This window comes from Protomyctophum bolini (assembly GCF_963924005.1).
Source record: "Protomyctophum bolini genome assembly, chromosome: 16".
Taxonomy (NCBI): Eukaryota; Metazoa; Chordata; class Actinopteri; order Myctophiformes; family Myctophidae; genus Protomyctophum; species Protomyctophum bolini.
Window position 1 is genome coordinate 41,205,668 of NC_137877.1, and position 24,574 is coordinate 41,230,241.

Below are 24,574 nucleotides of genomic sequence, written 5' to 3' on the forward strand. Positions count from 1 at the left end.
TGCGTCCTCGACGCGTTCAACTTGTGAGCTCAGCTGTTTATGGTGTGTAATCCAGTTGTATGACGAAGTAGCTCAGAAGTTTATACATTTGCCTTAAAGGATAACACTTTCAAACATATTTTGAAAGTGGCCCATAAGCTTGGGTTACCTGCATGATATCAAGCTTATAAATATTCTCACCACAGCAATCATATTATATTCACATAATACAGTGCATAATAAACAGAAGTGATTAAAATGAATGTGGTAAATGTATCTTACTTTAGAACTTCCAGTCTACAGTGTGGGCTCTTCAGTGAAGCACAGAGCAGCTCCACTAGTCCTGAGTCCTGCAGGTCGTTTTCACTGAGGTCCAATTCTCTCAAATGGGAAGGATTAGAGCTGAGAGCTGAAGACACGACTTCAACGTCTGTCTTTCTGAGTTTACAGCCAACAAGTCTGTGAATGCAGATTAAATAAGAGATTATAAAAACAAATGATACCTAGTTCACTGTCATTGAAATTAACTAAAACATCTCCTATCTAGTTATCCAGAGATATAGACACCACTTGACAACACAGAATGACTGTACGGTCTGTACAGAGGAAGATTTTGAAATCAAAGACTTCAACCAGCAGTTGAAGGAGTGAAATGAAGACTGAACAACAACATTGCATATTTACTGCCTAAACGGTGTAAAAGCTTTACAAACAAGCTGCTGGAGACCAGCATTCATGAGTCTCTATTTCTATTCCCTGTCTCCTCAAGCTGGGCCACAGATGTAGGCTTTACTGTTAGTTTGAATGTACCCCAATATTATATTATTGCATAACCTACAATATTATAACATTTCATAACCTACACAATGTTATAAGTCCAGTGTTGTTTTGGCAGCATTGATTTTAGTCTTAGTCATAGTCTCTTGAATAGCTTTCATTTAGTTTTAGTCACATTTTAGTCACCTGGAATGTTTTAGTTTTCTAAATGTCATAAGATTTTAGTCGACTAATTCTACAGTTGATTTACTCGACTAAAATGTATTGTGGCGGGCCTTGATGCCGTCATAATGACTGATATTTGCTGAAAATAGTCGATCTACAAGCTCACAACAGGTCGCAGCATTGTGAGCTTGTATAAGAATTAGGAAAGAATTATCCAATGTGGTACTTTTGTCTTTTCTTTTTTGTTAACCCAAGAAAAGTAAATGAGCAGCTCCAAACGTTGCATCAAACATATGGACTCTAGGATGTTTCTATTCACTCGACTACTAACCTAGCCTTTCTGCAGTTCCTCACAGCTGGGATCAGTCTCCTTCGCCCCTCCTCTGATGTGTTGTATTTGTCCAGGTCCAACTCTTCCAGAACCTCCTCTGACATCTGCAGCATGACGGCCAGAGCTGAACACTGGGTCTCAGAAAGTTTCTCTGTTCTGTTCTCTGACTTCAGGAACTGTTGGATCTCCTGATGTAATGATTGGTCGTTCATCTCCATCAGACAGTGGAAGATGTTGATACATCTGTCAGGAGAGACATCATCACGAGTTAACATCTCCTTCAGGTTCTGGATGGCTTTCTGGATCTCTTCTGGACTGTTCTCTCTCTGACCCAGCAGGCCTCCTAACAGACTTTTCTTTGTCTGACCCAGCAGGCCTCCTAACAGACTTTGGTTGGACTCCAGTGAGAGGCCATGAAGGAACCGAACAAGTAGGTCCAGGTGGCCATTTTTACTCTTCAGGGATTTTTCCATAGCAGCTTTCAGGAAGTCGGAGAGGGAGCTCTTATCTCTGTATCTTACCACTGTATCTTCCAGGAATGTCTTCAGTACCTTCATGTTCTTCTGTGTGAAACAGTGGTACAGGTAGACTGCAGCCATAAACTCCTGGATGCTCAGATGAACAAAGCTGTAGACCTTTTTCTGAAACAGCACACTCTCTGTTTTGAAGATCTGTGTGCACACTCCTGAGTACAGCGAGGCGTCTTTCACATCAAGACCACACTCTTCCAGGTCTTCTTGGTAGAACATGATGCTACTTTTCTTCAGATGTCGAAATGCCAGCATGCCCAGGTTCAGAAGAACTTTCCTGTCAGTCTCTGTGAGCTGCTGTTGAGTCCTTTTTTTCTTTTCTTTTTTTTTCACATTATGAGTCTCATCATACTTCTGCTTCTTCCTGTTTGTCAGAGCCAACAGGAAGTGGCAGCACATCTCAGTCAGGGTCTTGGGCAGCTGTCCAATGGTGGTGTGTGTCCTCAACATGTCCAGCAGAACGGTAGCAATGATCCAACAGAAGAGTGGGATGTAACACATGATGTGGAGGCTCCTCGATGTCTTCAAGTGTGAGAGAACTCTGTCGGCCAGCTTCTCTTCACTGAATCTCTTCCTGAAGTACTTCTCCTTCTGGGGGTCTGTGAACCCTCGCACTTCTGTCACCATGTCAACACATGCAGGAGGGATCCGATTGGCTGCTGCAGGTCTGGTGGTTATCCAGAGGAGGGCCGAGGGGAGCAGATTCCTCTTGATGAGGTTCGTCAACAGAGCATCCACCGATGATGTCACTGTGACATCAGAGATGATTTCATTTGTGTCAAAGTGCAACGGAGACCTGCTTTCATCGAGGCCATCGAAGATGAAGCAAACTTTCCAGGCAGCGAGCTGCTCTGCTGTGACCTTCTTTAATGTTGGGTGGAAATCATGGATCAGGTTGAGAAGGCTGTACTGCTTATCTCTGACCAAGTTCAGCTCCCGGAATGAAAAGGGAACCACGAGATCTATATCTTGGTTCTCCAAACCTCTTGCCCAGTCCAGAAGAAACTTGCGCACAGAGAATGTTTTTCCAATGCCAGCGATGCCTTCGGTCAGAACGCTTGTGCTGGGTGTCTTTCTGCCAGGGAGGAGGATCTTAAAGATTTCACAGCAGTTGATTGCATCGTCATGGAAGGTCTTCATGTTGGAAGCTGTTTCAAGCTGTATCACCTCATGTTGGCGATTAACCCCTTCACTCTCTCCCACTGAGATGTAGAGCTCTGAGTAGGTGCCGGTGACGGAGGTTCCAGACTCTTCCGTCATGTCGTCTTTCACTTCATCAAGACTGTTCACACTGTCCTTATAATCGTTCAAAATACTGACATCTGAAATGAGAAGAACATTTATGTTTTAAACATTGAGGTTAATTTATAACTTTACATGTATACAGCACACATTAATATTAAATACCTCCAGAAACTATGCAATTTGTTCAGAAAAACAGGCAAAAGTAACAACACAAGATCAGTTGTTTTTGTCCAGCTGTTGAGTTGATAGTTGTTCAGCTTCATTATATGCACTTGGATATAATTGATACAGACAATAATTATTTTAACATTTAGTCTATGATTTCAATTTATAAGCATGCATTTTCAATGAGTGCACATTCTTACTTTGTCCACCTGTGTTTTGACTGGGTGTCTTCAGTCCAGTTGTGGTTTGACTGGGTGTCTTCAGTCCAGGTGTTGTTTGACTGGGTGTGGTGAGTCCAGGTGTGGTATGACTGCAGTGCCAGAGACACACACACACACACACACACACACACACACACACACACACACACACGTGTCAACATATGCACGTGAAACCTGGTATATTCTTCGTCGTACAACATGGTGTTGAATGCTGAAAATAGCAGATTTACAAGCTCACAACGTGTCACGTCCACCACACGTTGTGAGCAGCTAGTTTCAGCACATGGAAATATGCAGGCTGAGCCGTTTAGAAACTTTCCCCTTCACAATAAAAGCACATCAGCTTTCACATTCATTCCATATAAAGGAAGAGTGGGCACGTGGGCACCTCAGTGTTACATATCCTTATTGGCCATTAGGTTGAACATGCCCATGCAGAAGGGTGGGCACCTCCGTGTTAAATATCCTTATTGGCCATTAGGTTGAACATGCCCATGCAGAAGGGTGGGCACCTCCGTGTTAAATATCCTTATTGGCCATTAGGTTGAACATGCCCATTTCTGTTTCATATAGCCAAATGATAATAACGAAAATGCACTATAGGTTAATTCATTATAATAATGTCCTATAGAATGTGTGTGAGTGAGAAATATTCCATGTTATGTGCTTAATTTAAGGCATTTATGCTTCAGCCAAGAAAACCTTTGTTAGCCTTGGTGATAAGGTCATACAAAGAAAAAGTTGGTGCTACCTAATTTGTGGTGACGCTACCAACTGAAAAGGTAGGTGGCACCAGTGCTACCTGTGAAAAGGTTAGTCTGGAGCCCTGATTGTAACAGTTATCTCCTTAAAGGCCCAATGTCACGCCCCTCGGGAGATAAGAACGGCTATCCAACAATGCTATCATGATGACGACGTCATAGTGCCGATTAACTTTCCCCATCGACTTCTATGCGGGCTCGCCGGGCTTGGTGGCAGTAGTAGCATAGCAACTTGTGCTACTATTTTGGTGTCACATTTAGCTTTATACTGGGTGAAAGTCTCATTCAAAAAAATATTTTTTGACATTGAGTTGACGTGTTTTTTGTTTTAGGGTAACTGTTGCATAATCGCAATTTCGCACTCGAGCCATGCCCCGGCCATCTAGCTCTCTGTCTCCCCCGCTGACATGCCCTCAACCACGGCTAAGTTCAGCCTGCTGCGGAGCCCTGCTCACAGGTTGAGTAGCGGCACTGCACCGGGCTAAAATGCATATCAGTCTTCAAATATCCTATGTACCACAACATTGTTCAAGTACGTGTGTTTATGCTTATTCATTGTAATAATCAATATCGCTATGATGATTTATCGCCGCGCATGTAGTCTAGCCCGTCTCAGATGCCCCCTCTCACCGCCGGCGGTACTGAGCCTAGTCTTCTGGTCATGCAGGCTGCAGTGCAGGCTGTTCATAGCACACACACAGCACGCAGTGAACTGGGCTGTGTGTGTGTGTGTGTGTGTGTGAGAGAGAGAGAGAGAGAGAGAGAGAGAGAGAGAGAGAGAGAGAGAGAGAGAAAGAGCGCCCCCCTCCCCACTCGGCTCGGACAACCAGGCCGATAATTCATCATAGCGATATTGATTATTACAATGAATACAAACAAACACACGTATAGTTCACTTGAACAATGTTGTGGTAACTGACTACGGTATTACAGTGGGTGTACAGTCAGCCTGCGGCTGAGAGGGGAAGAAAGAAAGGGAAGAGAACAGTAGTCGCGCTGCGGGGCTCAGGGCTCTACTCAGAGCGGGCAGACAGGGTTGTTGGTGTCCGGGGGAACGTGGGACTCGAGTCCGAAATTTGCACTTGTGCTGCAGTTCCCCTAAAAAACCCACGCCAACCTCAATTGCATTCTTTCGGGCGGGAGTTTCGGGCGAAAAAATATATATTTTCAATTACATTTATAACCAATATGACGCTAAATGTACCGTCAAAAACGCTAGCCTGACCTAGTAGCCACTTGTTGCTAGCGCCGTAGCCCATCGCGAACGCTTTCAAACTGTTTTCAGTCAGACCACGTGATGTACTGTACCACCCATATTAATTTCGGGGCATGTCATTGGACCTTTAACACATTCCGACCAGGATTACTGCATGTTTTGCCTACCCTAGGACACGGGGAGAACATGGTAAGTGCGTTGCCAGGGCAACCAGACACGCTGTCAGACAGACGACGCCTCGGGCAGCTAGGCCCGCCCTCGGCCTCGTAGTAGGGAATGTCTACGTGCCAAACCTCCCCCTCCGCCAGATTGAGACGATGGAACGACCACACCCAAATCAGCCATCGGCCACACCCGCAGTATAAAAGGAAGATTCAGTTCTGAGTCTGACAGCGGCTGGTTCACACACACGCTCACGGAGGCACGCACAGCAAATACCGTCGGGAGGTAAGAAGACACACACACTTCCACCACCACCCATTCATGTGTGTGTATATTCCTGCATGTGTTGACTGTCACTCTCCTCTCACCACAGGCTCTTAGGAACGCTCCAGGAAACGACAGAGCGACAGAGACTATCGGACTGTACGATTAAAACAATAAAGGAACAGGAGTTCCATTTCCACACATCTCGCTGCGGGAGGAAGGCAGCCCCGCCACAGCGACGGTGACGCTGAAACCTCTATAATAAAGGTCGTAAAGAAACCTGTTATTATCAATATTATATTGAGCACTGTCTGGCATACAGTCGCTCATTTGATTTGCCGAGAACGGCCTGAAGATTTATGCTCTATCGGAGCTGAACCCCCGCTATCGGGAGAGAAGACCCGCTACAGTTAAAGATAAAGACTGATGACGTCACCCGAAGCAAGGGAACCCCGCCCCGTCTTATCGTGTTAAACAGAGCCCTCCAGTGAGGAGCGTGCTATCAGAGACTGTATATACTGAATTGAAATCTAATGCTCTGTTCTCATCCTCCTCCTCCAGGCTGAGGAAAACGCCTGTGGAACAGACATTTGTGTGGAATATAATTTGCCCAGAAACCTACTGGGGGTTTCTCCTTCTGCCTGTAATATAATTTCCTTGTTGATGAAATAAAATGCTGTTGAAACTGCTGCAATTCCCTGTCCCGCCTGGTCCTTGGTCACAGAGATTCCACAGTACCTACCCTAGGGACACGGGGAGAACATGTGAGGGTACCTACCCTAGGGACACGGGGAGAACATGTGAGGGTACCTACCCTAGGGGTCACTGGGAGAACATGTGAGGGTACCTACCCTAGGGTACACGGGGAGAACATGTGAGGGTACCAACCCTAGGGGACACGGGGAGAACATGTGAGGGTACCTACCCTAGGGGAAACAGGAGAACATACAAACTCGCCCACAGCGGGAATCGAAGCCAGGATCTTCTAGCTGTGAGGCGACAACACTACAGACTGTGCCACCTCTTGTTTTATTTTTGATAAAGATTTTAAAACTCTCTTCTTCCAAATTCCAATCATCGCCACGGTCAAATCCTACCTCCCCTAAAAACAGCTGGAGATGGTTATCCATGCTTTGATTTCATCAAGAATAGATTATTGCAACTCGCATCGACCAGGCATCACTCAGGCGTTTACAGCTAGTGCAGAACACAGCTGCCCGCCATCTCACCGTCAGTATAAAATATGTTATAGTGTATATTGTATAGTGTTATAGTGTATATTGTATAGTGTTACAGTGTTATAGTGTTGTATATATTTATAGGAGGGTTGACATACTGTGAATCAGGAGGTCCAGGTTCGTTACTGAAGTCAGGAGGATTTCCTGGTTTAGACCAGTCACTCTTCACAGACAGAAGGCTGGGAGTTGGAGACTCTGCTCTGTGGTGGACACTTCTGGAATCATACAGACAGAAAAAACAATACATAAACAATAGAGACAGTGAATAATACTACTAGAAATAATACTAAGTAAATAACAGACAGTAATTAGCATAACAGTAGCTTGTATTCCATGTAGTACAAACGGTGCAATGGAATGATTTGACCAAGGAGATAAAGACAACACACTTAAAACACTTAAAACTTAGGTCAGGATTGAGATGGCGTTTTTAGAATCCTGAATGGGTCTGTTGAATTGAGCAATTTTAACAGTTATCTCTTTCACACATTCCGACTAGGATTACTGCATGTTTTTGTGAGGCTACCTACCCTAGGGGTCACGGGGAGAACATGTGAGGGTACCTACCCTAGGGGTCACAGGGAGAACATGTGAGGGTACCTACCCTAGGGGTCACAGGGAGAACATGTGAGGGTACCTACCCTAGGGGACACGGGAGAACATGTGAGGGTACTATACCCTAGGGGAAACGGGGAGAACATACAAACTCCACACAGAAAGGCCCTTTCGCCAACCCCGCCTCGGGTATGGGCATTGATGACGCAGAGGAGAGAACACGCCCCCAGCGCCCACAGCGGGAATCGAACCCAGGATCTTCTAGCTGTGAGGCGACAACACTACCGACTGTGCCACTGTCCCCTCTCTTGGTTTTATTTTTGATAAAGATTTTAAACTTAATAAACAAATCAGCTCCGTCGTTAAAACTCTCTTCTTCCAAATTCCAATCATCGCCACGGTCAAATCCTACCTCCCCTAAAAACAGCTGGAGATGGTTATCCATGCTTTGATTTCATCAAGAATAGATTATTGCAACTCTTTGTATATTGGCATCGACCAGGCATCACTCAGGCGTTTACAGCTAGTGCAGAACACAGCTGCCCGCCATCTCACCGTCAGTATAAAATATGTTATAGTGCATATTGTATAGTGTTATAGTGTATATTGTATAGTGTTACAGTGTAAATAGTGTTGTATATATTTATCGGAGGGTTGACATACTGTGAATCAGGAGGTCCAGGTTCGTTACTGAAGTCAGGAGGATTTCCTGGTTTAGACCAGTCACTCTTCACAGACAGAAGGCTGGGAGTTGGAGACTCTGCTCTGTGGTGGACATTTCTGGAATCATACAGACAGAAAAAACAATACATAAACAATAGAGACAGTGAATAATACTACTAGAAATAATACTAAGTAAATAACAGACAGTAATTAGCATAACAGTAGCTTGTATTCCATGTAGTACAAACGGTGCAATGGAATGATTTGCCCAAGGAGATAAAGACAACACACTTAAAACACTTAAAACTTAGGTCAGGATTGAGATGGCGTTTTTAGAATCCTGAATGGGTCTGTTGAATTGCGCAATTGTAACAGTTATCTCTTTCACACATTCCGACCAGGATTACTGCATGTTTTTGTGAGGCTACCTACCCTAGGGGTCACGGGGAGAACATGTGAGGGTACCTACCCTAGGGGACACGGGGAGAACATGTGAGGGTACCTACCCTAGGGGACACGGGGAGAACATGTGAGGGTACCTATACCCTAGGGGACACGGGGAGAACATGTGAGGGTACCTACCCTAGGGGACACGGGGAGAACATGTGAGGGTACTATACCCTAGGGGAAAGGGGGAGAACATACAAACTCCACACAGAAGGGCCCTTTCGCTAACCCCGCCTCGGGTATGGGCATTGATGACGCAGAGGAGAGAACACGCCCCCAGCGCCCACAGCGGGAATCGAACCCAGGATCTTCTAGCTGTGAGGCGACAACACTACCGACTGTGCCACTGTCCCCCCTCTTGGTTATATTTTTGATAAAGATTTTAAACTTAAAAAACAAATCAGCTCCGTCGTTAAAACGCTCTTCTTCCAAATTCCAATCATCGCCACGGTCAAATCCTACCTCCCCTAAAAACAGCTGGAGATGGTTATCCATGCTTTGATTTCATCATGAATAGATTATTGCAACTCTGTATATTGGCATCGACCAGGCATCACTCAGGCGTTTACAGCTAGTGCAGAACACAGCTTCCCGCCATCTCACCGTCAGTAAAAAATATGTTATAGTGTATATTGTATAGTGTTATAGTGTATATTGTATAGTGTTACAGTGTTATAGTGTTGTATATATTTATAGGAGGGTTGACATACTGTGAATCAGGAGGTCCAGGTTCGTTACTGAAGTCAGGAGGATTTCCTGGTTTAGACCAGTCACTCTTCACAGACAGAAGGCTGGGAGTTGGAGACTCTGCTCTGTGGTGGACACTTCTGGAATCATACAGACAGAAAAAACAATACATAAACAATAGAGACAGTGAATAATACTACTAGAAATAATACTAAGTAAATAACAGACAGTAATTAGCATAAAAGTAGCTTGTATTCCATGTAGTACAAACGGTGCAATGGAATGATTTGCCCAAGGAGATAAAGACAACACACTTAAAACACTTAAAACTTAGGTCAGGATTGAGATGGCGTTTTTAGAATCCTGAATGGGTCTGTTGAATTGAGCAATTTTAACAGTTATCTCTTTCACACATTCCGACCAGGATTACTGCATGTTTTTGTGAGGCTACCTACCCTAGGGGTCACGGGGAGAACATGTGAGGGTACCTACCCTAGGGGTCACGGGGAGAACATGCGAGGGTACCTACCCTAGGGGACACGGGGACAACATGCGAGGGTACCTACCCTAGGGGACACGGGGAGAACATGTGAGGGTACCTACCCTAGAGGACACGGGGAGAACATGTGAGGGTACCTATACCCTAGGGGTCACGGGGAGAACATGTGACGGTACCTACCCTAGGGGTCACAGGGAGAACATGTGAGGGTACCTACCCTAGGGGTCACGGGGAGAACATGTGAGGGTACCTACCCTAGGGGACACGGGTGAACATGTGAGGGTACTATACCCTAGGGGAAACGGGGAGAACATACAAACTCCACACAGAAAGGCCCTTTCGCCAACCCCGCCTCGGGTATGGGCATTGATGACGCAGAGGAGAGAACACGCCCCCAGCGCCCCCAGCGGGAATCGAACCCAGGATCTTCTAGCTGTGAGGCGACAACACTACCGACTGTGCCACTGTCCCCTCTCTTGGTTTTATTTTTGATAAAGATTTTAAAATTAATACACAATCAGCTCCGTCGTTAAAACTCTCTTCTTCCAAATTCCAATCATCGCCACGGTCAAATCCTACCTCCCCTAAAAACAGCTGGAGATGGTTATCCATGCTTTGATTTCATCAAGAATAGATTATTGCAACTCTTTGTATATTGGCATCGACCAGGCATCACTCAGGCGTTTACAGCTAGTGCAGAACACAGCTGCCCGCCATCTCACCGTCAGTATAAAATATGTTATAGTGTATATTGTACAGTGTTATAGTGTATATTGTATAGTGTTACAGTGTAAATAGTGTTGTATATATTTATAGGAGGGTTGACATACTGTGAATCAGGAGGTCCAGGTTCGTTACTGAAGTCAGGAGGATTTCCTGGTTTAGACCAGTCACTCTTCACAGACAGAAGGCTGGGAGTTGGAGACTCTGCTCTGTGGTGGACATTTCTGGAATCATACAGACAGAAAAAACAATACATAAACAATAGAGACAGTGAATAATACTACTAGAAATAATACTAAGTAAATAACAGACAGTAATTAGCATAACAGTAGCTTGTATTCCATGTAGTACAAACGGTGCAATGGAATGATTTGCCCAAGGAGATAAAGACAACACACTTAAAACACTTAAAACTTAGGTCAGGATTGAGATGGCGTTTTTAGAATCCTGAATGGGTCTGTTGAATTGCGCAATTGTAACAGTTATCTCTTTCACACATTCCGACCAGGATTACTGCATGTTTTTGTGAGGCTACCTACCCTAGGGGTCACGGGGAGAACATGTGAGGGTACCTACCCTAGGGGACACGGGGAGAACATGTGAGGGTACCTACCCTAGGGGACACGGGGAGAACATGTGAGGGTACCTATACCCTAGGGGACACGGGGAGAACATGTGAGGGTACCTACCCTAGGGGACACGGGGAGAACATGTGAGGGTACTATACCCTAGGGGAAAGGGGGAGAACATACAAACTCCACACAGAAGGGCCCTTTCGCTAACCCCGCCTCGGGTATGGGCATTGATGACGCAGAGGAGAGAACACGCCCCCAGCGCCCACAGCGGGAATCGAACCCAGGATCTTCTAGCTGTGAGGCGACAACACTACCGACTGTGCCACTGTCCCCCCTCTTGGTTATATTTTTGATAAAGATTTTAAACTTAAAAAACAAATCAGCTCCGTCGTTAAAACGCTCTTCTTCCAAATTCCAATCATCGCCACGGTCAAATCCTACCTCCCCTAAAAACAGCTGGAGATGGTTATCCATGCTTTGATTTCATCATGAATAGATTATTGCAACTCTGTATATTGGCATCGACCAGGCATCACTCAGGCGTTTACAGCTAGTGCAGAACACAGCTTCCCGCCATCTCACCGTCAGTAAAAAATATGTTATAGTGTATATTGTATAGTGTTATAGTGTATATTGTATAGTGTTACAGTGTTATAGTGTTGTATATATTTATAGGAGGGTTGACATACTGTGAATCAGGAGGTCCAGGTTCGTTACTGAAGTCAGGAGGATTTCCTGGTTTAGACCAGTCACTCTTCACAGACAGAAGGCTGGGAGTTGGAGACTCTGCTCTGTGGTGGACACTTCTGGAATCATACAGACAGAAAAAACAATACATAAACAATAGAGACAGTGAATAATACTACTAGAAATAATACTAAGTAAATAACAGACAGTAATTAGCATAAAAGTAGCTTGTATTCCATGTAGTACAAACGGTGCAATGGAATGATTTGCCCAAGGAGATAAAGACAACACACTTAAAACACTTAAAACTTAGGTCAGGATTGAGATGGCGTTTTTAGAATCCTGAATGGGTCTGTTGAATTGAGCAATTTTAACAGTTATCTCTTTCACACATTCCGACCAGGATTACTGCATGTTTTTGTGAGGCTACCTACCCTAGGGGTCACGGGGAGAACATGTGAGGGTACCTACCCTAGGGGTCACGGGGAGAACATGCGAGGGTACCTACCCTAGGGGACACGGGGACAACATGCGAGGGTACCTACCCTAGGGGACACGGGGAGAACATGTGAGGGTACCTACCCTAGAGGACACGGGGAGAACATGTGAGGGTACCTATACCCTAGGGGTCACGGGGAGAACATGTGACGGTACCTACCCTAGGGGTCACAGGGAGAACATGTGAGGGTACCTACCCTAGGGGTCACGGGGAGAACATGTGAGGGTACCTACCCTAGGGGACACGGGTGAACATGTGAGGGTACTATACCCTAGGGGAAACGGGGAGAACATACAAACTCCACACAGAAAGGCCCTTTCGCCAACCCCGCCTCGGGTATGGGCATTGATGACGCAGAGGAGAGAACACGCCCCCAGCGCCCCCAGCGGGAATCGAACCCAGGATCTTCTAGCTGTGAGGCGACAACACTACCGACTGTGCCACTGTCCCCTCTCTTGGTTTTATTTTTGATAAAGATTTTAAAATTAATACACAATCAGCTCCGTCGTTAAAACTCTCTTCTTCCAAATTCCAATCATCGCCACGGTCAAATCCTACCTCCCCTAAAAACAGCTGGAGATGGTTATCCATGCTTTGATTTCATCAAGAATAGATTATTGCAACTCTTTGTATATTGGCATCGACCAGGCATCACTCAGGCGTTTACAGCTAGTGCAGAACACAGCTGCCCGCCATCTCACCGTCAGTATAAAATATGTTATAGTGTATATTGTACAGTGTTATAGTGTATATTGTATAGTGTTACAGTGTAAATAGTGTTGTATATATTTATAGGAGGGTTGACATACTGTGAATCAGGAGGTCCAGGTTCGTTACTGAAGTCAGGAGGATTTCCTGGTTTAGACCAGTCACTCTTCACAGACAGAAGGCTGGGAGTTGGAGACTCTGCTCTGTGGTGGACATTTCTGGAATCATACAGACAGAAAAAACAATACATAAACAATAGAGACAGTGAATAATACTACTAGAAATAATACTAAGTAAATAACAGACAGTAATTAGCATAACAGTAGCTTGTATTCCATGTAGTACAAACGGTGCAATGGAATGATTTGCCCAAGGAGATAAAGACAACACACTTAAAACACTTAAAACTTAGGTCAGGATTGAGATGGCGTTTTTAGAATCCTGAATGGGTCTGTTGAATTGAGCAATTGTAACAGTTATCTCTTTCACACATTCCGACCAGGATTACTGCATGTTTTTGTGAGGCTACCTACCCTAGGGGTCACTTGGAGAACATGTGAGGGTACCTACCCTAGGGGTCACGGGGAGAACATGTGAGGGTACCTACCCTAGGGGACACGGGGAGAACATGTGAGGGTACCTACCCTAGGGGACACGGGGAGAACATGTGAGGGTACCTATACCCTAGGGGACACGGGGAGAACATGTGAGGGTACTATACCCTAGGGGACACGGGGAGAACATGTGAGGGTACCTACCCTAGGGGACACGGGGAGAACATGTGAGGGTACTATACCCTAGGGGAAAGGGGGAGAACATACAAACTCCACACAGAAAGGCCCTTTCGCTAACCCCGCCTCGGGTATGGGCATTGATGACGCAGAGGAGAGAACACGCCCCCAGCGCCCACAGCGGGAATCGAACCCAGGATCTTCTAGCTGTGAGGCGACAACACTACCGACTGTGCCACTGTCCCCCCTCTTGGTTTTATTTTTGATAAAGATTTTAAACTTAAAAAACAAATCAGCTCCGTCGTTAAAACGCTCTTCTTCCAAATTCCAATCATCGCCACGGTCAAATCCTACCTCCCCTAAAAACAGCTGGAGATGGTTATCCATGCTTTGATTTCATCATGAATAGATTATTGCAACTCTGTATATTGGCATCGACCAGGCATCACTCAGGCGTTTACAGCTAGTGCAGAACACAGCTTCCCGCCATCTCACCGTCAGTAAAAAATATGTTATAGTGTATATTGTATAGTGTTATAGTGTATATTGTATAGTGTTACAGTGTTATAGTGTTATATATATTTATAGGAGGGTTGACATACTGTGAATCAGGAGGTCCAGGTTCGTTACTGAAGTCAGGAGGATTTCCTGGTTTAGACCAGTCACTCTTCACAGACAGAAGGCTGGGAGTTGGAGACCCTGCTCTGTGGTGGACACTTCTGGAATCATACAGACAGAAAAAACAATACATAAACAATAGAGACAGTGAATAATACTACTAGAAATAATACTAAGTAAATAACAGACAGTAATTAGCATAACAGTAGCTTGTATTCCATGTAGTACAAACGGTGCAATGGAATGATTTGCCCAAGGAGATAAAGACAAACACACTTAAAACACTTAAAACTTAGGTCAGGATTGAGATGGCGTTTTTAGAATCCTGAATGGGTCTGTTGAATTGAGCAATTTTAACAGTTATCTCTTTCACACATTCCGACCAGGATTACTGCATGTTTTTGTGAGGCTATCTACCCTAGGGGTCACGGGGAGAACATGTGAGGGTACCTACCCTAGAGGACACGGGGAGAACATGCGAGGGTACCTACCCTAGGGGACACGGGGAGAACATGTGAGGGTACCTACCCTAGAGGACACGGGGAGAACATGTGAGGGTACCTACCCTAGGGGTCACGGGGAGAACATGTGAGGGTACCTATACCCTAGGGGTCACGGGGAGAACATGTGAGGGTACCTACCCTAGGGGACACGGGGAGAACATGTGAGGGTACCTACCCTAGGGGACACGTGAGAACATGTGAGGGTACTATACCCTAGGGGAAACGGGGAGAACATACAAACTCCACACAGAAAGGCCCTTTCGTCAACCCCGCCTCGGGTATGGGCATTGATGACGCAGAGGAGAGAACACGCCCCCAGCGCCCACAGCGGGAATCGAACCCAGGATCTTCTAGCTGTGAGGCGACAACACTACCGACTGTGCCACTGTCCCCCCTCTTGGTTTTATTTTTGATAAAGATTTTAAACTTAATAAACAATCAGCTCCGTCGTTAAAACTCTTCTTCCAAATTCCAATCATCGCCACGGTCAAATCCTACCTCCCCTAAAAACAGCTGGAGATGGTTATCCATGCTTTGATTTCATCAAGAATAGATTATTGCAACTCTTTGTATATTGGCATCGACCAGGCATCACTCAGGCGTTTACAGCTAGTGCAGAACACAGCTGCCCGCCATCTCACCGTCAGTATAAAATATGTTATAGTGTATATTGTACAGTGTTATAGTGTATATTGTATAGTGTTACAGTGTAAATAGTGTTGTATATATTTATAGGAGGGTTGACATACTGTGAATCAGGAGGTCCAGGTTCGTTACTGAAGTCAGGAGGATTTCCTGGTTTAGACCAGTCACTCTTCACAGACAGAAGGCTGGGAGTTGGAGACTCTGCTCTGTGGTGGACACTTCTGGAATCATACAGACAGAAATAACAATACATAAACAATAGGGACAGTGAATAATACTACTAGGAATAATACTAAGTAAATAACAGACAGTAATTAGCATAACAGTAGCTTGTATTCCATGTAGTACAAACGGTGCAATGGAATGATTTGCCCAAGGAGATAAAGACAACACACTTAAAACACTTAAAACTTAGGTCAGGATTGAGATGGCGTTTTTAGAATCCTGAATGGGTCTGTTGAATTGCGCAATTGTAACAGTTATCTCTTTCACACTTTCTGACCAGGATTACTGCATGTTTTTGTGAGGCTACCTACCCTAGGGGTCACGGGGAGAACATGTGAGGGTACCTACCCTAGGGGACACGGGGAGAACATGTGAGGGTACTATACCCTAGGGGACACGGGGAGAACATGTGAGGGTACCTATACCCTAGGGGACACGGGGAGAACATGTGAGGGTACCTACCCTAGGGGTCACGGGGAGAACATACAAACTCCACACAGAAGGGCCCTTTCGCTAACCCCACCTCGGGTATGGGCATTGATGACGCAGAGGAGAGAACATGCCCCCAGCGCCCACAGCGGGAATCGAACCCAGCATCTTCTAGCTGTGAGGCGACAACACTACCGACTGTGCCACTGTCCCCCCTCTTGGTTTTATTTTCGATAAAGATTTTAAACTTAAAAAACAAATCAGCTCCGTCGTTAAAACTCTCTTCTTCCAAATTCCAATCATCGCCACGGTCAAATCCTACCTCCCCTAAAAACAGCTGGAGATGGTTATCCATGCTTTGATTTCATCAAGAATAGATTATTGCAACTCTTTGTATATTGGCATCGACCAGGCATCACTCAGGCGTTTACAGCTAGTGCAGAACACAGCTGCCCGTGAAGAGATGGATGGGAGAGGGAGGGACTGAGAGTCAGGAGACCAAATTATTAATCCTGGCCCCAGGACAATGCATGAGTTAAAAATCACACCCATGTGAACTGAGGTGCTCTTGTCATTATATATCATCATACGTCATATTTGGTGGACATTTGATCTAATCTCTTTCATTCTCAATAGCAAATATTGAGACCTGTGGGGACAAGCTGTAGCAAAAAAGGGAAGGGAAAATGTTTATGGTGGACTGAATAAATTGGCATACAAAGTTAATTTTAAGTGCAATGTGTTAAAAAAGAAAAACGAGGCTTTCTCCATGGTCTGAATAAATAAGTTTCATATTTTATTGTTAAACCTTAACCCGGCATGTGATGAACTCTGCAGTGCTCAGTGCTCAGAAATGCAATGTCTTAATGCCACGGTTAGGTATGCACGTGACTAATGCACTGAAATGGAGATGTTTACAAGTGTAAATTGGTCTACTGAGTTATACTGTTTTATTAATACAATGTATTGCGTGATATATATTGTCTGTGCTCCTTACATTTTGGGTAGGTGCTCCAAATGTTTTGCTAGTGCTACTAACTTTTTAATTTGGGAGCACTGGTGCTACCAAGAAAAGTTAATTTCGAGCCCTGGGTTCACAGACATGCCGGTCTGACAGACAGACAGCAATCACTAGGGCTAATTAGCCCTCTAAAAAAATAGAAGTCCACATTATGGCATCAGTGCAATTCGGCCAGTCATAGTTTTAAGCCAGATCACCTTAATTCATTATAATATGGGCAAGAGCAACTGTGTAGGCTGTAGGCTACTACAATGTCCCACGAATCATTTTAATATGACGACGTCATATGAAATGAACCTGCACTTACATCTGATATATATATATATAGGCCTATAGGTGTCCATGATCAGAACACATCCATTCTGCATTCAGACAGATGACAGTGAGATGATATCAATCTAAAAGACGGATGAATCAATGCAGCTCTGATTTAAAAAAAAAAAATCGGATATCTATTTTACCTCTGCTATATTTTTCATCCATGATTCAGTGTCAGTCTCTCTCCGCCTATTTATGGTTTTTGCTCTCTTACCTGATAAAACGTGAACCTAGTGTGTCCTTGAACAAACTAAAGCTAAGAATAAGAATGACAAAAGAGTTTCTGTTGCTCTTCAATTAATAAAACGGTGGCATAGTCCCAGGTTTATTCACTCAATAGGGTAGGTTGTACAACATTGATACCTTTCACACTTTAAATAGTGCACCTCAAATAATTAATGGTTGTATGTCTTATAAAGTAATAACGATAAAGAATATTCTATTGCCAAAATACTGTGTGGCTGATTCGGCCTTGGTCACAATTACACCAGCTTCCCTGAATAACACGGGACCTAATCGTAGCTTGAGAGGACGGATAAATACGATATCATTACGCATCTCCTTTACACCTGTGCGTACATTTTCGTTGTGAATGATGACCAGGGTGTACTATATTGTATAGTGTTATAGGTCCTCATTCACAACGGAAATGTACGCACAGGTGTAAATGAGATGCGTAATATCCTACCTCTCAAGCTACGATTAGGTCCCGTGTTATTCAGGGAAACTGGTGTAATCACTTTGTGTGGATCGCCGGATGTACCCGTTCCGCATTTTTACCAAGCGATTCGCCTGGTGTCGCCCTGTTTGATGGAACATCCACGCCCATTCCACACCATATAAGGCAACAGGAAATATCAAAATACGTCATCATAGCCTGCACAGATCAAGTTATACAACAGTGAACCGCGATGAGCTTGTAGAGCAGTTACTTTTGACAGGCAGGTCTCTGCACAGACAGATCTTCAAGCAAACAGCGCAAGTTATATGTAGGCCTATATAATTATAAACAAAACTTGCCAACTTGGCACGCATTGCTTCAATCATTGTTAAATAAGTTAATAAATTACGTTAATAAGTTAACTGATGTTACAGTTACTGTTACTTTCACTGTTTCACATAATGAGAAAGAAGTTAATTTGTACAGTTCACCACACGACCAAATACTATATTAAAACTCGCCAATGATAAAAGCCCTTACTGATGAATTGCCATGCACTGCAGGGTTATAAAATCTGATCATTTTCCTTTGGCCTATTTGATTTATTGATTACTGGGGTGATTGATTCCCTGCCCTGCACTGTCTGATTTGGAAACACAGGACATATTTAATCCACCGGACCATGCGGTGTTGGCTCTTTTTTTCTTTTGGGATTAATCCGTTTTTGCACTATATTTCATCCGATCCAACATCAAGCCTGATCAAGGTAAGAGTTGGATATATTCTGTGTGCCACTGGGGCGTCCGCATGTGACCAATATACATTATTATAAAAACGGCCTACTGCAGGCATTACTATACACGAAACAACATGAGATTTGTACAATGCAGATATAAGTGCATGTTCTTATTATAGCCTAATTGTGAGTTTGTTTCTTAACATGCAGCCGATCCACAAGCTCACAACGCGTTGCACTGCGAGTAGGCTAGAAGGCTGCTGAGATCGTGAGCCGCATATACTGTATATCCTAATAAATAAATAAAAAGGCTCAGGCTTGCAGTTTCTGTATGGGACTCTAGGCTAACTTCATTGACCAATGCCTCTAGAATGCATGCATATACAGTAGGCATACTGCATATGCATGACAGATATATAAGTGATACTTGGCTTTTATATACGCTATCGTTTTTTATGTGCTGACCAATGTTGGGGACACATGCCTAGATATTTTATCTGAGATTTGGGAACTTTTTATTGATTGAGCATGAAGACTAAAGCCTTCTGAATAAATATACGCAGGCCGTATGCCCTTTACACCACCCTGGAGCTGACACGGATATCAGCAGAGTTTCCGTCCAACCAACGTCACCGTCAAGTTCACGGAGATGGCCATGAATTCCCACGAAATGTGGGAATCCACGTAAATGCCTGTCCACTCAAGCTCTGCTCACGATATTAGCATAAACGCCGTTGTGAATGAGGACCATATAGTGTGTATATTGTATAATGTTGTCACAAAGGCGTTTACGCTCATAACGTTACGTAACGTGAGCTTAACGTGAGCGGACAGGCATTCATTCGGAATTCATGGATATCTCTGTGAACTTGACGGTGACGTTGGTTGGTCGGAAACTCCGCAAAAACCTCTCACTATGGCGTAGAAGGCATACGCTTGCGTATATTTATTCAGAAGGCTTTAGTCTTCATGCTTAATCAATAAATGGTTCCCAAATCTCAGATAAAATATGTAGGCATGTGTCCCCAACTTTGTTCAGCACAAAGAAATGATAGCCTATATATAAAAGCCGAGTGCACTTGTATGCACTTGTATGCCTAAATGCATGCATTCTAGAGGCAAGTTAGCCTAAAGTCCCATACAGAAACTGCCCCTGCAAGCCCGACACCTTTTTATTTATATATTAGGATATTTCTAGCATGCGCGATTGTGCTGCTCACTTGACAGCTTTCTACTTGCAGTGCAACGCGTTGTGAGCTTGTAGATCGGCTCTCGCTGACTCACGCTGCATGTTAAAAAACAAACTCACAATTATAATAAGAACATACACTTATCTGCATTCTGCACTGTACGGATCCAACGTTGTTTAGTGTAGTAATGCCTGCAGTAGGCCTATTTAAATTGTTTTGTTATGGAGCTCCTTTGAGTCAGTCTGACTGTGTGTGTGTGTGTGTGTGTGTGTGTGTGTGTGTGTGTGTGTGTTTGTGTGTGTGTGGGGGGGGACATCATGCAATGAACCTGCACTGACGAAGAGGATCTGACAAAGAGGATATAGGCTACCCGCCGTACTGTATATGGTTGAACATTTAAATAGCTATATGCCTACCTGTCCATGATCAGAACAAATCCATTCTCCACATGGCATTCAGACAGATGACAGTGAGATGATATTAATCTATTCCCCGCATGAATCAAAGCAGCTCTGATAACAAAAAGTATCAGATATCTATTTTACTTCTGCAGGCGAGTGTGCAATTGTTCTTTTTTATATAACCCTGCAGTGCATTCATCAGTAAGGGCTTTTATCATTGCCGAGTTGTAATATAGCATTTGGTCGTGTGCTGAACAGTACAAATTAACTTCTTTCTCATTATGTGAAAGTAACTAACATCAGTTAACTATTAACGTTCTGACATTTAACAAGGGGTGAAGCAATGCGTGCCAAGTTGGCAAGTTTCGTTTATAATTATATACAACTCACGCTGTTTGCTTGAAGATCTGTCCGTGCAGAGACCCTCCTGTCAAAATTAACTGCTCTACAAGCTCATCGCGTCTGTTGTATATAATTTAAAGTTTTGGAATCCTCTGTGCAGGCTATGATGACGTATTTCGAGATTTCCTGTTGCCTTATATGGTGTAGAATGGGCGTGGATGTTCCAACTAACCAAGCGACACCAGGCGAATCGCTTGGGAAAAATGCCGAAAGGATACACTCAGCGATCCGCACAAATGAAGTGATTAAACCACGCAGGTTCCCTGAATATCACGGGAGCAAATCGCAGCTTGATCGGACGGATAAATACGATATCATTACGCATCTGTTTACGCATCAGTTACGCTGTGGCGTATTTCTCCTTTGTGAATGAGGAGAGGACCATAGTGTGTATATTGTACAGGAGGATTCACATACTGTGTGTGTGGAGGTCCAGGTTCATTACTGAAGTCATGAGGAAGTCCTGTAGACATGTCACTCTTCATAGACATGTAGCTGGGTGTTGGAGACTCTGCTCTGCGGTACAGACTTCTGGAATCATAACATTGTTTGTGTGAATGACATTGTCAATTCTTTTTTTTTATTCGTGTTATTGTTACATTTCATTTTATTTATACAAGGGTAACATCTTTTAGTTTCCTCTCACAACATTGCAGCGAAAAGAAAACTAAAATTGCAAAAAACATTATATAAATTGTTATGTTGTGGTTTTACTAGGCATGTAAAATACTGTAGTTACAGGGCCTGGCCAAGAGGGGGCACAAGTACACCAGATTAGGACTAGGCAGTCAGTAGGAGGCAGAGCCATATAGATTAATCTTAAATCCCTTTATTAGTACAACATAAACATTACAGAGACTTTAGTTGTCACTGTACAATACTTACTAAATATACAATACAATAACGGGTGATAGTTTAAACATGGCTTTTTGCATACTGTACATATTACTGTTCACATACTATACATGCACACAAGCAGCCAGCCTGTCTACTGAACACCACACTGATTTCTACCACTTCATTCACAAACTGCACACACAGTAACTTACAATCTGTAGATTAACTTTGAACAGGATTGATACAACATTATTAGATGTTACGTCTTGTTTTTGTCATTCATGTAACTTATTAGCATGAGATCACATAGTTGTATTATAGTGTTGTGTATATAATGCTGCTGCATTGTCTGAAGGAAGCCAAGTTTTACTCTTATATACCTGTAGTGTACACAAGATGGAAGAATAAAGTACAGCATTGAACCTTGAATTGTATAGGATTTACATACGTTGTATCTGGAGGTCCAGGTTCATTACTGAAGTCAGGAGGTTCATGACTCTTCATAGACACAGATGGAGGCCCTGCTCTGTGGATGTGATGTTTGTCAGCTCCTTCCTCCTCTCTCTCCTCACACCGACTCATCTTTGGTCTTCAGGAAACCTGTCAAGATTACAGTCACAATACACCAGGAAACAGTCAATGCTGGCCTAGTCCAGGCGCATGCCACATAATGCCACATAATAGGCTCTTATTGTCACTCTCGCTCGTCGCTTGTTCGAGTCCCGTTCATGACGACCTTTGCTGCATGTCTCTCCCCTTCTCTCTCTCCCTCTTTCCTGTCTGTCTTCACTGTAACTATCAGCAAAGGCACAAAAGCCAAAAAAAAATCTTTAAAAAAAAGAGAGGAAATGTTTGCTGTTTGCAAAATCTCGGCCACTCCCTGACTCACACTGGCTCAAGCCAGCATGGTGGTGTTACGGTGGAATTGGTGACCTGTGGAAATATGTGACAATCGTGTAGACTCTACACGATTGTCACATATTTCCACAGGAAATACACTGTAGACAATCACATAATGTCAGTGTCTGAATGTAAATCGTTGCGGTTTGTTTATTAGCAGAGTTCAATCTAGCGGTATTCTGGCAACGTATTTAAAGACTTCCATTATGTGAAGTCCACAAGATGGTCACATATTTCAGCAGGTCACATATTTCACCATAACACCATAATGCCACGCTGGAGTGATGGAGTGGCCGAGATTTAGGGTATTGGAATTTGGTTCTAGATTTCAGCGTAAGCCAATCAGAGACAGACACAAAGACTACTGCCTCTCCTATATCGCCGCGCCTGGTGTGTGTGTGTGTGTGTGTGTGTGTGTGTGTGTGTGTGTGTGTGTGCGTGCGTGCGTGCGTGCGTGCGCGTGCGTGTGTGTGTGCACGAAGTAAAGAACGATAAGCATCTGATGATGTGGTTTAGGGTTTTGTAATAATGGACATTTACTGGAGTTGGAACTAGACATGGACATGGAACTAGACTTTGAAGCATTCACTCAACTCACCATACCATACCATTGAATCACCATGCTAGGTTCACCATACCATTGAATCACCATACCATTCAATCACTGCATGCTAGGTTCACCGTACCATTTTAACAAGTTTTCAAACATTATATTCCAGACAAATTATTTATTTTACACAAATCCAGTATTTTCTTTCTCCTTTCATTTTCTTTTCCTCTTTTCAATTCAGTAGCAAATTACTGAAATGACTTTTTTGTCATTACTTATTTTAGAAAGTTCCTGTATTGTATTATTTATTACACTCCCTGTGCTGTTTGCATCACGATTCAAGTTGTGATCTAATAAAATGTAGTCCTACTAGAAATTACCAGGAAATTACATCTGGCCACAAACGATCACGGTATCTACTGAATGTAGTGCATGTTCGGACTAACGGGACTTCGGATCTATGGGTAGTTCCCCACATATGGTATCCCCTCTTCACATTCAGTAGATCCTTTAAGGGGTTTGTGGAAAAAATACATATTTAGCTACCTGTTGGAATGCCCCCTAAAACAGACTAGACATTAGTTCCAGTAAAGTGATTAAAAACACCTACCCGATATCAATCTTTAGGCTTGAATCCAATGTGGCAAAATGGAGTGCATGGTGTTCAGTTCTCTCTGTGTCGTTGTTGTGTCAAAATGGTCGACTGTTTTAACACACAAAGAAGGGAGTGTCTAGAGACCAAAGTCACCAAACTGGTTTTGGGTCTGTGCACGAAGTAAAGAACGATAAGCATGAGTGATGATGATGTGAATTAGGGCAGTGTTTCCCAACCTGTGCTCAGTGTTGCCAACTTAGCGGACAAATCGTGTTGACAAGCGCCAGAGATATAAGACCCTAATTTTTCTTAATTTTCTTTCTCAGCCTCAAATCCGCTAAATTGTCAAAACTAAAAGTGGTCGGCGCGTCAGGCTCAGTGGCTTCCTAAATTCCTCGGCTCGGTTCCTCCTTTCTTGCTCTGCCTCTGTGACAGAGCAAGAAAGGAGGAATAGTCGGGGATCCAGTCACCAAAAATTTGAGAGGACCTGTGATGTCATGCTATACTTTTTTTTTGTGTTTTTTCTATTAATTTGGTCATTAAGGTCCATAGAATAAGAGGGCTGCTCTGCCGGAAACATCGCGAAAAAAAGTTATGGCTATTTTAGTATAATGAAGCCTTTATTTTTTTGCCCATTTTCGCCTATTGTAAAAAACTAGGTTTATTTTCTTAAAGTGCTCAGTAGGTTGTGTAGGCTGTCAATAAATGATTCCCA

At 43.7% G+C, this 24,574-nt stretch overlaps 2 protein-coding genes across 2 annotated transcripts; both read right to left on the reverse strand.

The window, feature by feature from the left end:
* Positions 1–257: 257 nt before the first annotated feature.
* LOC308330982 (protein NLRC3-like) lies at positions 258–8,365 on the reverse strand (the record flags this gene model as incomplete). The annotated part of the gene is made up of 5 exons (XM_080786051.1): positions 8,273–8,365; positions 7,153–7,269; positions 3,393–3,502; positions 1,253–3,104; positions 258–438 (listed from the first exon to the last, which is right to left on the reverse strand). The coding sequence occupies exons 4-5, from the start codon at positions 3,040–3,042 to the stop codon at positions 258–260; spliced, it is 1,971 nt and encodes a 656-aa protein (XP_080642177.1). The 5' UTR covers positions 3,043–3,104; positions 3,393–3,502; positions 7,153–7,269; positions 8,273–8,365.
* A 3,481-nt stretch (positions 8,366–11,846) lies between these two features.
* On the reverse strand, positions 11,847–24,257 carry LOC308330983 (uncharacterized protein; the record flags this gene model as incomplete). The annotated part of the gene is made up of 5 exons (XM_080786052.1): positions 23,875–24,257; positions 22,263–22,414; positions 21,395–21,508; positions 13,199–13,315; positions 11,847–12,009 (listed from the first exon to the last, which is right to left on the reverse strand). The coding sequence occupies exons 2-5, from the start codon at positions 22,394–22,396 to the stop codon at positions 11,847–11,849; spliced, it is 528 nt and encodes a 175-aa protein (XP_080642178.1). The 5' UTR covers positions 22,397–22,414; positions 23,875–24,257.
* Positions 24,258–24,574: the final 317 nt, after the last annotated feature.